Below are 14641 nucleotides of genomic sequence, written 5' to 3'. Positions count from 1 at the left end.
AGTGGGATCATTTTGTGCCGGAAGAGAAACCTACAAATCAGCATGAGGTAGTGGCTGATTATTGCTTGGTGGAGGGCCGGCAGGAGGCTCATGTTGCTGGTCAAAGTTCTCTTCTGAGGATGGCAGAGGTAACCAAGATTCAAAGGTATCAAACATGTCAACATCTGGCTTAGCTTTGCAGTCCACAAGAGGAGAAGCTGAATGTTCAGCAAAGATTACATCTCTACTGACAATAATCTTCCCAGTATTTGGTTGGTATAACCGATACCCTCTGCTCTCCTGGCTGTACCCAATAAATATGCATTTGATTGCATTGTCATCAAGCTTATGTCTCAGCTGAGATGGTACAAGAACATATGCAAGAGACCCAAAAACTCTCATGTGTGAAAGTGAAGGCTTCCTGCCTTTCCATGCTTCATAAGGTGTAACAGTCTTCAATGCCCATGTAGGTGATCTATTCAGCACATAGTTGGCACACATCACTGCATCAAACCAAAATTTATTGGGCAAAGACTTGGCCTTAAGCATGCATATGGCCATCTCCATTGTGGACCTGTTTTTCCTTTCAGACACAGGATTCTGCTGAGGAGTGTAAGGAGTAGTACATGAGTGAAGACAGAAATGCATAAAACTCCTTTGACATATACTCTCCCCCCCTATCTGTGTTGAGGGTGACAAGCTTGCATCCTGATTCATTCTCAATCATATTCAGCCACCTCTGAAAGTATGAGAAAACTTCAGATTTGGCTTTTAAAGGATATATCCAGCAATATCTTGTGAAATCATCAATGAGAGTCATGAAATACTTGTACCCCCCAATGGCATTTGTCCTCATTGGGCCACAGACATCACTATGCACTAGCTGCAATTTCCTTTGTGAGAGTTTTGGACAATTCTTTTGAAAAGGAAATCGATGCATACAACCCTCACACACATGTTTGGAAACTGTGTGAGTTTGAGGTACATCATTGCCATCTGCTGTGAATGTAGCTTTGCAAGAGCTCTATAATTGATGGCCCGTTCTCTCATGCCAAAGATGAGTTTCAACAAGCTGTGAATCTGAAATAGCAAATGCTTCAATAGAAAGTGCAGCTGAGTGGTGATCAAGGTGATAAAGTCCCTTTTGCAAAGTGCCAGTGAGAACTATGGCATTGTCATCACGAAGATCATAAACTAGGCATCTGTAGCCATCAAAAATAACTCTGAAACCTGAAGTGGCAATTGCTGAAATTGAAATCAAGTTGACTTCAATTCCAGGCACAAAAAGAACATTTGTCAGAGTGACAGGATGGCTTGAAATGGATGTGAGCTGCACATCTCCAATTCCTTTGACAGCATATGAAGCATTATTAGCACATGTGACAGTGCCCCCTCGAGGTGCATCAGCTAAAGAATGAACAACTGTCTGCAAGATGTGACATGCTTGGAAGCACCACTATCAAAGTACCAGGACTGAGCATCATTAGCAGTAAAGAATGCATCAGCTTTAGAGGGATCAAATGAGAAATGGACAGCCCATGCCCAATCATCTTGAAGAGCATGTGCATGTGAAGCATCTTTTGGCTCATTGGATTCAATAGCATGAGAGGCATTAACTGTCAATCCTGCTTTCTTTTTCTCCGAAGCAATGCGCTTCCTGCATTCTGAAATGTCATGTCCACGCTTGCGACAATAGTTGCATCTTTTCTTCTTTGACTTATCTGCTGTATTTTTAGATGCATGGGAGGAATTGCAGCTACTATGCGTAGATTTTGACTTGCCCATAGGCTTGGAAGCCTTGCCTCTTCCTGTCTATTGTGAAACAAATGCATGATCAGGAATAATGGCTTGTCTATTAGCTCTACTTGCTCTTCTTGCAAAAGCAAAGTAACTAGATGATCAAAAGAATAGTGGTCTGGATTACCCATGGCCACTAATCGAAGGGTTGTAGCAAACCCTTGATATGTATCTGGCAGTCCATTCCATGTGGTACTAACAAGCTGTGAATTTGGCACCACCTCATCAATGTTGGCAAGTTGTTCCATGAGGTCCTTGACCTTTGTCAGGTATGCATCCATATAGTCACCTTCATTCATGCTGACTTCCTGTAATTGCCTTCTCAAATATGCAACACGTGCCTCATTGCGAATTTGATAGGGAGAAGCCAATTTATCACAAGCATCCTTTGCTGTCCTGCAAAACCGGATGTGTGGAATAATGATTCTCTTGCATGATAAAGCAATACATGAATGTGCATTTGCATCTCTTGCATCCCATCTTGACTGTTCCTGAGTTGGAAGAGTAGTAGCAGGAGTGCTAGAAGATGAGGCATCAGGAGGAGTACCCCCTGCAGAGGGACCAGCAGTAGAGGCAACCACTGTAGCATTGGCTGGCCTCAGATCAACCCCAAAAACAATATTCCACAAATGCTTTGCAACAAGAATATGTTTCATGAGATAAGACCACATCGGATAGTTGGTGCCATCCAACCTATCATCTTCACGAAGAACGCCAAATAGATCTTGATTGTTCCCAGCCATAGCAAATGCGATACCCTGAAAGAGACCTAAAAACCCAAAAGCCTCAAGGCTATCACTGCAAAAAGCTGGCTGTCCAAAAATGACAGCAAATATCTGCAAATTCCCAACCCAAAACAAAGGGCAAATGCAGATCTGACCCAAATGTGACTGTGGCAGGCAATGTTCACTGCAAAAACAGCAAATCTGGCAAAAGCCCCAAATTTAATGAGGGCAAATAGGCAAAAAAGAGGGCAAATGCAGAAGAGCCCCAAATTTTGCTGAGATTTTTGCAAATGTGACCCAATGTATAAAAATATGACTCAATGTCCTGCAGAAAAGACTCAATGTCCTGCAAAAGTGATTCAATGTCCTCCAATCTGACCCAATGTATTGCAATCAAACAAGAAATTGCAGACCAAATCCCAAAAGGGAGCCTCAAGGCTTGCAACTGCAAAATTAGGACTTGTTGTCCACAAGGTGACTACAAAAGTGCAACTGTCCCAATGTATAGACCTCAAGAGGTAGGCTTTCCAAACTGTTGAAATAGCTTGATAAGACTTCAAACAGTGAAAGGAAGGTAAGGACAGCAAAAGCCCCCCAAAGCCCCAAATTTTGAGAATGTCCTGTAAGGTACGAGCTGTACGGACAGAGCAAGTACGAGACTATACAAAAAGTACGAAGCAGCATGTACGACTATACGAAAGCTGTATGGAGCAAGTACGAGACCTGTACGCTGTACGGAAGATGTACGACGCAGTACTTCTATACCGAAGCTTGGTGTATGGAATCACGGGTAGTCTCCAACTTTGTACGGCAGATCTTCACACGTGACTGTACAACGACGCAGGTACAACTGTACGGAGCACAGTGTACGTCTGTACGACAACGCAGGTATGAAATGCAGTACGGAACTTAGTGCGAAGCAGTTTGTACGGCAGGCGTATTGTGTGCGGACTGTGTGTACGGGCGTCCGTACAGTCGTACAAACTATACGAATGGAGAAGTAGGTAAGCTGAGGAGAGCTAGTGCAAATCTAGGAGCAGGAGACGAGTCAAAACGTGGCTCTGATACCACTGTAGGATCGATAGGCAAAAGAGAGAGAGAGAGCAAGGTACAAAGAGTCGCACGAGTCTACCGTCACGTCAACTAGGATAGTAAAAAAGAAAGAGTACAAGGTACTTGTACCTAGACCTAGGACTAAGTGTCCTATGTGGCCTAAAAGGCACTAACACTACAAGTGCCTATATTTATGCCTACAAGGCACATACCATGGCCTATAGGGCATCACTAGAACCACCAGGAGATGGCCTACAGAGGCATGTGAGTACATATGTGGTACCTTTACGTGCTATCCCTACTGACAGGGATGCCATAGCTGTCTCCAAAGCTTGTTTTCCCCATGTGTCTTCTGCTCCCGCTCTTGTAGGCATGGTATCACTGCTAACTGTGAATATGCAGTAGATTTTTCTAACTTACGAGACCTATGTGTGGCAGTGCAGAAATAGAGACATTTTCACCCCTTTTCTTGAGCAAAGCTGACAGGCTGGTCTGTGTATGCAGGGACAAGCAGAGTTGTAGCAGACCCAGGGGGGTTGTGTGGAGGGAGGGGGAGAGGTAAGTCGATGTAGGCTGTCGAGGGCTGTTCCTAGCAGCCGAGGGGACTGCAGGGCTGTCGCTTAGCCCGTACCAGCTCCATGTGGGGGCGTAGAAGCACCAGCTCCATGGCGGAGCTGTAGCATGCAAACGGCAGCGGGGCGCACAAAAGGCACGGCCACCACTAGCAGCAGCAGCCGTCGAGGGCGCCACGCATGTAGGGTGCATGCGGGCACCAGCAGCCCAGTCAGCAGAAAAGCACCGCGTGCAAGGGGGGTGTCACAGAAAGCAGCAGCACCAGGATGAGCGCCACGGGTACCAGCAGCCGGCAGCTAGGCGAGAAGGTGGGCGGGGTGACGATGAAAGCGACGACGGGATGGACGATGGGAGTGTGGGCTGGCGGGAAGAAACGACGGGATGGATGGCACGACGGGAGAAGGAAGCTACGACCTACGACGGATTGCTACAACGATGAACGATGGGGAGCTACGCCAGACCTACTGCGACCTACGACGGACACAGAGAGAGACCTACGACGGACTAGAGAGAGAGAGAACAACCTACGACAGACGCAGAGAGAGAAGCGTTGCAGGCCTACGACGGACGCACAAAGAGAGAGAGAGAGAGAGAGAGAGAGAGAGATGATGTGATTGTTAGTTTATGGTATCTCATGTGTAGTGAGAGAGGGCTTCTTTGTCGGTGTGCCCATCCAAAGAGAGGAGTAGGTACACCTTGTTTCCAGTCAGCTTGGGGGGCAGGGACCAAGGCATTTACCAGGGTCAAAACAATCTCAAGCTCGTTGGTGGCCTATTTGAGGCTAACTGGGGTTCGGCCACGCCTAGAGAGCAGTGGATCTGCAAGTTATGCACACTAGCAGAGGAGCACTTTCTATGTACTTGCCTAGTCTACTATCAGATTCGAGGACGGTATCTTTGCCTCTTTCAGAAGGGGCAGGGTTTTGGGCCACTCTTACGGTTGATCCACTTTCATGACCAGGTTTGTGTTGGCCTCTAGAGATCTAATGGAGATACGGGGCCATAGAGTGAGTCTATTGCAACAGATCAAACAGCAGGAGGTGAGCGCCACAGGAGACAAAGATAGATCAAACACATTGACATGTCACAGATTTCTATGCATTTGAGTGAGGCCCAAGACATAGTGGAGAAGAGGAGGAGGAGAAAGCCAACATGGGAGCAGTGGGAAGAGACGAAGTGAGCAGTTGAGCCACAGACGTAGAGACCTAGCACGATGAAAAGGATGACCAGAGCATACATGATGGAGGTCCAGCCAACCTCAGCCCTCCTCAGAGGGAACCGTCTGAGCTGGGGTGTCACTATTGACATGGTAGATATAGAGATCACGGAGACCAGACCCCCGCTACAGCGAGAGACAACTTGACAGACAAAGATACAAGGCATCTTTGCATCACATCGGAGAGCCACCATGACACCTGGATACATATTTTTAGAGCACTAGTTTTGAGTGTAAGAGTTTGTGAGGTTTTTGAGATTACTGGCATAGCACTCGGCCGGGGCCTTAGCGAGCCCCTTGCCTCAGCCCACAGTTGCTTGTATGAGTCACTCTTTGATTGTAATTTGTCTCATAGGCCTACAAGGCCTCCCGAAGATGGCAATCTCTCTCTCTCTCTCTCTCTCTCTCTCTCTCTCTCATGTGCAATACTTTCACAATGATATGATTGTATTAAAGTCCGCTTGCAACCCTACAAAAATCTATGGGACTAGAAACAACAATCAAAACAATAGTAGCTCTTTAATTTGATACGTTTTCCAAAAATTCCTTGGTACGTGCTTGGCCAACCCATCAACAACGTCCAGAAATTTGTTGTGGTGTCCCAAAATTTCCTTCAGATATGCACCCAATTGCTTGGCTGGTTGAGTCATAAGGGCTCTTAGGCTGAGGACATTGCTGAATTACTTTTCCCTTACCTTTTCCTGATATGCATGTATGCTTTACAGTGCAAGAGGTATGCTCTTCATTTTACATTTCCCCGATTGGTGAGCTTTTACGCATTCTCACCTCCCTCGAAAATATTGGTCTAGTCCATGTCTTTTTCCATCTCACAATCGTGGAGCTCGTTCTTATCCTGTAGCTTATATGCCCTTTAAACATTGAGATATCTCCTGCGAGCTATTCTTGCATTTCAAACTTCTCATTAAATTGATCTCTTGCTTGTAAATTTCACTGTTCTTGCCATAATTACTGCAACATTTTCTGCACGAGTAGCTCTCGAATTTTCCCTTCACAGAGTGTAGCCACCATTGCTCCATACACTTGAGCCGCTCTCTGTGCCATCCTGTATTTTGTGTTGCCTCCATGGCTTTGTGAAGGAGTCTGCTTGCGTCCATCTTCTCTACCTTGTAAGCGTACTGACACAAGGCTTCCCCTTGGAGGGGTATCATTCATGTCTCTCCTAGCATGATGGGGTAGGCGGTTTGCACTCCTATGAGAAACCTTTTGTAAATTGTTTCTATTTCAACAATATTTTACAGAGAATCTAGGTGCCCAGGCTGGGCATCCATAAAGAATCACTGTTTGAATGCTTTCAAACCTCCCTCCACTTGACTCAAGCCCCACGTATTTGTAGGTTTCCACTTTGAATGTAAAGGACATTTGCTTGTTTCTTGTCCCCATTACCATGACCTTCGTCTTTGCAATTTTGACTTGCATCCCTGACTTAGCAGAATTTATTTAATGCATGCAGGTGTGTTTGCATATCCTTTTTGTCTTCTGCAAAAAGAACTATATCATCTACATACGAGTATGAGTAAGGCATATCCCCAATTTGTGCTCCCTCTCCACCATGTGTGCTCGCATTAAATCTTCTAATTCATCTCTGAATGAACCGAAGAGAGTTGACTAGAGGAGACAGCCTTATTTAATTTCTATGTCACTGCTTATGATTATCTTCTCCTTAGAGTTTGACCCATCTACTAATGGCTTTGCCAATTCTAACAAGGTCTTCTAATATAATCTGACCATGGCTTCACAAACTTCTTGAGGCATTTGCAGCTGTCCAATCCTTTCCCATAATTTTTTGTGGGGTAAGGTGTCAAAGGCAGTAAATTGATTTTCTGTTGTTCTTGACTCCCTCTGTGCAGCTCATATTTTGATCTTGTTGAATGCTTGGGCTTGAAACCCGCTTGAGATGGTCCTCCTTTTCCTTGACAGCAGGCTGACAGAGGAGCATCATGGAAGGCCAAAAGGCGCTGGCAAAAGGCAGGTCATGAGCCTACAAAAGAGGTGCACACGTGGCGGCAAGGGCAGACTGGAGGCGCCTTCCTGGCGGGCTGTCTGGCACGGCAGATGACGCAGAAGGGCGGGGCAGACCAGCATACCAGGTCGGCCACATGGAGGCATGGTGGAGCAGCAAAGGAGGCTGCTAGTAGGCAGGGACCTACCTTTATATAGGGCGGGGCCCTTGCCTTGAAAGGATGGCCAAAGCCCTAGTGTTGTGGGCCAAGGGCCCTTGAAATGAGAGCCCTTTAAGGGCGGTTTTCCAGCAGACTGGTCGGCCTGTTTGGGCTGGCCAGAATGATGCTGCTGGTCGGTTTTTTTTGGGCAGGCCCTTGGGCCTATAAAAGGCAGGCCTTGTGGCCTAATTTCATATCTTCTGGAGCAGCACTTCAGGGAGCAGGAAGGAGCAGCAGAGCAGCACCAGTTGGGCCTACGAAAGGGAGGTGAACTGGGCTGAGGAGCTGCAGACTTAGCTCACAGAGGGTTGCCCACCTAGGCTGACACACAGGGCAGCAAGGTTGAGAAGATCATTCTGGACGGAAAGTCTGCAGATGCTTGAGGTGGAGCACGCGAGCTCGAGTCTAGAGATAGCCAGCAAATAGGAGGAGTACCTTGTGGTAAGATCAGAGGACCACACCATTGGTGGGACTCTGGATCTCTCTCTTTTGTATTGTGTCCATAGCTTTGGACGGAAATATATTATTTTGGTGGTTTCTCTATCTGGCTGGTTCATTGTCAATTGATGAGTCTGCACACCTATGCTATGCAAACATGAAACATAGATTCTCTAAGTGGGCAGTACCTCCAACTGGTGCTACTTTCCTGCCTCTGGAGATAATCTCACAAAGGTCATCCTATGTGCGGGCAAGTGTCAATAGCTGTACATACTGTGTGCGGGTGGGGGGCAGGTCCGCGGGTGAAAGGGGGGGGGGGGGAGAGGAGAAGGCGGGGAGTTTGCCAACGACCTAAGAGGTTGCACATGACAAGAGAAGGTAGCAACTGTGCTCGAAAAGCATAGGCCAAGAGTTGTAGCACAAGCCTGACAATCAGACATTCAAGCTAATTACACAGTTTCATAATAGTGTCCATCGTTACCTCTAAACTAATGAAATCTGTTCTAGCATTCCCAACCCTGGCCCACATTATTGCTACAATATTTAAGCAATCTGTATAATCCAAGCAAATGCATGATAATGCATGAGCAAGATCGAAAACAAAGGTCTCCATATCAGTGTAGACAAATAACAACCACTCATAAGCGTTATGCCACAACTAGTCAATGAAATAGTAGTAGTGAGTCTTATTTCATTGCTTGTATTCTGTCACTTCCTCGATGTGCTGAGTGCTTGTATCTTTATGTATAATTACTCAGCAGAAGTAATCATTAAATCAAAAGTCAATGCCGACAAACACAGGTATCCTACAGACACAGACATTCGCATATTTTTACCATCATTGCTGCCCATGTTTTTGGTTTCAATTAGAGATAGAAGCCACGACTCTCAGAAACCAACTCAAAGCATAAGCATAACTCACAGTGCCCTCCAGCATTTTTAGTAAGGCTTGCTGTACACCTTCTCCAGAGACATCTCGGCCAATGTTCAAGCTTTCAGCCTAAACACAAACAAACATACTTTCAGCCTAAACACAACATAAAACAATCACATCTTCTCTTAACAAAATTGAGCCACAAACTTTCAAAAGCTAGACTTCATCTGCATATAGAGTGTCCAAAAGGATGAGTATGTCACATGTATGAAGATACATACTAATAAACGAACTACCAACAATGTCTTCTATAAGGGTGAAGGGTTGACTCACTCACTTATGATTTGGTATTACTTTCCCCTCCATGACCCTGAGACTTGTTCTTCCCCCTCTTTGTGATCGTTTCCCCTCCCCATGAGCTTTCTGATTTGGGTTTGGTGCAGTCCCATGAGGAAGTGCCTTGATACATTTTCTTTTCATCATGAAAAAGGGCTCATAAGTGTCTTGTATATTACTAACTCCAAAGAATTATGGAAGAGCTTCACGTTGTCCTATCAAGAACCCTAGCCTTTGGAAAGCTTATGCGGACACACTTAAAGACATTCCTCACCAGCGCATATCCAACTTAGAAGAGATCCCTCACCCACACCACCTCCACCCTCTTCACCAGGGCACCATCTAAACCAGGCTATCAAGAAGTTACAGAATGGCAAACCAGAGTTATCATAAGGGCCTCTAAGCAGAACTCCTAGACCACGTTGGTGAATACTTGCTCCAATCCTAGCTAAATTGTTTAAGGAAGCCTTCTACAATGACATTTCTACTTCCTGGACCAAAAACACCAACATTGCATGTAACTACCAAACTATTCTGGATGACCATTTGATGAAAAGGTTTATCGGTCAGCCCCTGAGATACACGTCAGTTAGCACATTGAGAGCGAAGGCATGCAAGCAAGTAGTCAGGCACGTTTCAGACAAGATCAATCCACACTAGATCACATCTTCACTCTTAGAGCCCTCATAGAGAAGGCCCATCACTAGAGGCAGAGAGTTTATTGCTGCTTTGTGGAATTCCTTGATTTTGTGTCGTGGTCTGAGCTTTGGATATTACACACAACGTTGGGCAGTCATGGCTTTGTAGGAAAGAGTTACAGCTAGAGTGCCCACCACACGGGTTGTCACAGAAGGTGAGCAACACATCAAGGTCATTAAGAGCTCCACGAAAGGGATGAGACAGAGAATGTGGACATGCAAACACCTTTCACTAACACGAGTATTGTGACCATAGTGGCATAAGAACATTGAGAACGTTAAAGAAACTAGCCAATAGACAAGCACCAGGACCCCTAGGCCTAATCACAAACAAGGCAATTGAAGAAGAATGGCAAACCAATAACATAGTTCCCATATTCAAAGGAGGCAAGAGCAAGCAAAGAACTACAACACCATCATTCCAGCATGGTTCTAGAGCAGAAATGAACAAATGGGTAAAAGATCATGCTGTCAGGTCGCCAAAGCAAGGAGGCTCCACACCAAAGCACTCCAGGTCATGCTTGCTTCTTGATGCTACCCAATCTGTAAGATTGGACTTGTTACAATCTTATAAAGTAACATGCATTTTCTGGTGCTGTGAGCTCAGTTGGATCTGGCTTTTGTTCTCAGTTCGTTCATTATTTTGGCATTAATTTAGAACAGAAAGCAATCAAGTTGACCTTTGCTCTCTAAACGCAGTCTGGGAAGTAGATATTTAGTTGAAAAAGCTTGGGGGGAATGGTGTTTGGTGTATAGATGATGTGTAGATTTGCCATTTATGTGTCAAATATGCCTGGATGGCAAAAGGACGCATATACCATCCAGGCAACCAACGCTATGAGTGTCACTTACAGCACTTGGTGTGTCCCTGTTTTATCAAATAAAATATGGATATACTGATTAGCTTGGCACTCATCACAAAATCCCACATTGCCTTACCTTCTTTGTAATTTTATCAACTTCATCGATGTATACAATGCCTTGTTGGGCAGCTGAGACATTGAATTCAGCAGCCTGTTCACATTGCACTTACAAAGTTAAACATCATTCACAAAGGGTTAAGTAGAACAAACGTTTTAAAATTGATGACCTAATTTTAAATGTGATGCAACATCAACCAGCCATTGACAAACTAACAAACCAAAAAGGAGCAGTACTCTTTTCATGACTGGATGAAAAAGGGCAAACAACAAAGCACTCAAAAAGGACTCTTTGTACAATGGCATTACCATGAGTAATTTGTACAAGATGGATTCCACATCTTCACCTACATATCCTGCCTGAAAGGAAACACCATAAACTGCTGTTTACTACAGGATCTAATATGTGGATATTCACGTGCATGTGTGATGTAATTGAACATGGTGCAAACGCTACTGTGAAAATGAATCTTCATCAGAATGATCACGTAATCTCCAAAGCCAAATATTTATACTGAAAGGAGGGATATGAGAACCTGTGTTAGTGTTGTGGCATCAGCAATAACAAAAGGCACATTAACAAACTTGGCCAAAGTCTTTGCCAACAAAGTTTTCCCTGTGAAAGAGACAGTGACTTCAAATAATGAATAACAACTTGAGTGTCACCTTGGTGCCAAATAGACCTCTGGAAATAGAGCCACTTTGCACATGATCAACACTGAAAGTAAGAGGTGCCCAAGGCTCTCACCAGACCCAGTGGGACCCATTAGAAGCACATTACTTTTTTCAAGCTCTACAAGATCCCCATCTTCATCTTCTTCATCGGAAAGGCTTGCAGCTAACCCACTTACCCTGTTATCTCATTATACCATACTTGAGAATCCAAGCAAGCAAGAAAGGTGAATTGAGCTGCACCACTAAAAAACAGAAGACAAGAAGCATGCAAGGAGCATTTTACCCATCAGATTTGAAGCTGTTTTTTGACAACGACTCATAATAGATACGTTTATAATGGTTATACACAGCAACCGACAGAACCTGCAATAGGAAAACGAAAAACCCAAATATTCAGAATAAATTCAAATACAATAAGTGAAGGTAGTGTACTAGCATCTCATCTATATAACATCAATATGCAATCTATGTCTTTGAACAAGACTTGTAAGTTTATTTGGATCCAAAGTAAAGTTTTCGGGACACAGCCATAAAGGTTAATGCATGTGCAATAGCTACAGCAAGAAAGGAAGAGAAATCGACCACTGCAAGCATTAGAGCAAAAGCCTTAGCAACTTTTACCCATTAGACTAACAGGATAACCAATACAACATCAGTGAAAATTTCAGACAGTACTGACGAAGGTAGTCATTCAGTAATCATTGAATAAGCTGAAGAAGAGGAATAAGCCATACAAAACACCCACAAAGACGTTCATTTAACTTTATGCTACAGATATCCTTTTCCAAGACTGAAATACAAGATGAACACACAGAGAGGCCAGGAGGGAGCAAATAGAGAGCAGGGGGGAAGCGGGGGAATGTGGAGAGGGGCAGAGCGTGTAAGAATGGGAAGCAAAGCAATTATATGCTGACTTATTTGAAACGTCATGAGAAACTTTTATGTTCGCATTTGCCATATTGTGTGCTATGCATAACTGGTGGAGAACAAAAATAAAGCAATTAACAAGGTAGGGGATCACCTTTTTTGCTCGCTCCTGTCCAATCACAAACTTGTCAAGGCCCGCACAGATTTCTTTAGGAGTGGGGAGGTCTTTTCCGAGGTTAGATCCACCCCACCCATCCTTAGAACCGCCAGAGCCACTTGATCCGCCAGGTCCAGGATGGGCACGTATGAAGTTAGTACCTGGTGCAAACGGAGGGTTGGGAGCCTGCTGAACCGCAACCGCAGGCGGAGGAGATCCTCCACCAATCTGCTGCCAATGCCAACGGTTATCCTCGTAACTTCTAGCAACATTCCGAGTAAAAGCTTGAAAATCTGAATCCTTCCTTACCGCAATTGCAAAATTTTCAGACCGATCAACCACGAGCAAGGCCCTTGCACGGTCCAGGCCACCTCGTCGAGGAGCCTCTATGCTCTTGGGCAGGTAGGAGGAGAGGGATGGTGCGCCAGGAGAGAACGCAGGCTTACAATAAGGGCAAATAAACCTTCTATGCAGAAAAGAAGCTCTTCGAGAACTTGAGCCAGGAAGTAGAAGAAATGGCGAGAAAGGAAACATTAATTGCATATCACACGAAGGGCACCTGACACGGCCCCATTTATCTTCTGCGTCCAGTCTCTCCCTCTCAAAACCATCCTTTTGTATATTTCTAACATCCAAGATCCGGGCGGAGTCCAGGGCACCTACAAAGTCTATGTTGCCACTCGAAGACATTAAGTCCAATCTTGCAGCTTTCCCTAAAGAAGGAATGGAGAGCGAAGGCCCATTAGGCGCAGTAGGATTGCCGCTGCCACTGCCGGTAGACGAAGAGAGTGGCATCAGAAAAGGCTTCCAACCAGTTGATACGGTTCTCAAAACGTCGGCTGCACTTACACTCTCCATTGCAGCCCGCCGAGCTGTTAATCTTTTCAACCGTACCGTGGCCATGATGATTCAATTCAAAATGTCTTTTGGCCGTGCAAAGCTATCCAATTGCTCCACAGATGCTAAGAAACAGCGGCATCGATCATCAACACCATCATCCAGAAACAAGCCTTGCAAGTGCGCTCGTGTCGCCTGAACCTCGTCTGCAATTCTTCAAGGATGGAGATTTGCGAAGAAAACCGTTCAGATAAGAATGTACTAGGTCAAACGGCAGCACCGCGGTCCTCTCCCACCGTGTTTTGATCGGCAAAAAAGGTTATAAATCCTTCATCAACAGCCGCTCTTGTTTTGAGAAATGCGCCCGAAGAAGCGCGTTCCACAAAACCACCGCACCGACAACAATCTTCCAGAATCAAATTTGCAGTTTTCATTGATCGCGTCGTCTGCATTCGCGTTGCCACGCAAAGGTTGCTACCAATCTTCCATGTCCGAGAAACGAAAAGCTCAAGGAGATGGCAATTCTTCGAATCTCCCCCGCCCCGCCGCCCGTTGCCAAAAAAAAAAAACCAAGCAATCTAAGAGCCGAAGAAGGGATGAGAAGGAAGCGTGAATCTCCCGAAAGTACGAGGCGGGCTTCGAATCGGAGCAGCGGGAAAGATGAAAGGGGAAACGTGTGTTTGATGCTCAAAATGAAGCAGGGAGAATGAGCTCCCTGAATTGGGCAAAGAGGAAGCAAACAAAAAAGAAGCAAAAGAAGGACGAAGAGGACTCGATTGCTTTGCTTATACCTTACACAAACCAAAAAAAAAAAGCGTTTTTACACATCCTCTCACACATTACAACAACATTCATTTTATTCATCCTCCCTACCCTTTTGGAATTTGCATGGGTAGTCTCTCCATATCACACTGTTGTTTAACGTCCTTTGGTATCTATGAGTGGAAGCATGAGTACCAAGGTGTGGATTACTGTCCTCATTTCAGTTCGGATCTAACTGGAAGACGGTATTGCTCGAATCATCACACTTAATAGTGTCACACACTCGAATCATCACACCACTAGATCGTCCCTCCATATCCATCCGTGGAAGCACCAGTACCAAGCTCTGGAATTCATGTCCACATTTCTCACTCGAAGTCGGTATTGCTCAAAGATATGTACCCCGTTCACTTCAACACTCACCGTGTGTTGGCCCTAGATTCGTGCTATGGTGATTAATACAGTATGGATAGTGAGAAATCGGTTTGCGATTGCATGTAACACACTGGGATATAAAGATGCCATGATGGTTCATATGACAAAGACCAATCTGTC

The 14641-nt window shown here is 45.1% G+C and overlaps 1 protein-coding gene across 1 annotated transcript in view; it reads right to left on the bottom strand.

The window, feature by feature from the left end:
• Nucleotides 1–14072, bottom strand: part of LOC147898283 (CLP protease regulatory subunit CLPX1, mitochondrial-like) — a 36301-nt gene extending 22229 nt beyond the window's left edge. The window contains exons 1-8 of the mRNA XM_087378767.1: nt 12797–14072; nt 12485–12715; nt 11747–11826; nt 11537–11640; nt 11325–11404; nt 11098–11148; nt 10808–10882; nt 8883–8960 (exon numbers count right to left, since the gene is read on the bottom strand). Coding sequence (XP_087234893.1) covers nt 8883–8960; nt 10808–10882; nt 11098–11148; nt 11325–11404; nt 11537–11640; nt 11747–11826; nt 12485–12715; nt 12797–13390 — 1293 coding nt within the window. The 5' untranslated portion in view covers nt 13391–14072. The remainder of the gene's footprint in view (nt 1–8882; nt 8961–10807; nt 10883–11097; nt 11149–11324; nt 11405–11536; nt 11641–11746; nt 11827–12484; nt 12716–12796) is intronic.
• Nucleotides 14073–14641: the final 569 nt, after the last annotated feature.

Source organism: Dipteris shenzhenensis, chromosome 9 (assembly GCF_047967505.1).
Source record: "Dipteris shenzhenensis isolate YYH24624 ecotype China chromosome 9, Dip_SZ_1.0, whole genome shotgun sequence".
NCBI classification, from domain to species: Eukaryota; Viridiplantae; Streptophyta; class Polypodiopsida; order Gleicheniales; family Dipteridaceae; genus Dipteris; species Dipteris shenzhenensis.
Note: the sequence above shows the minus strand (reverse complement) of the source record. Positions and strands in the feature narration are given on the sequence as shown.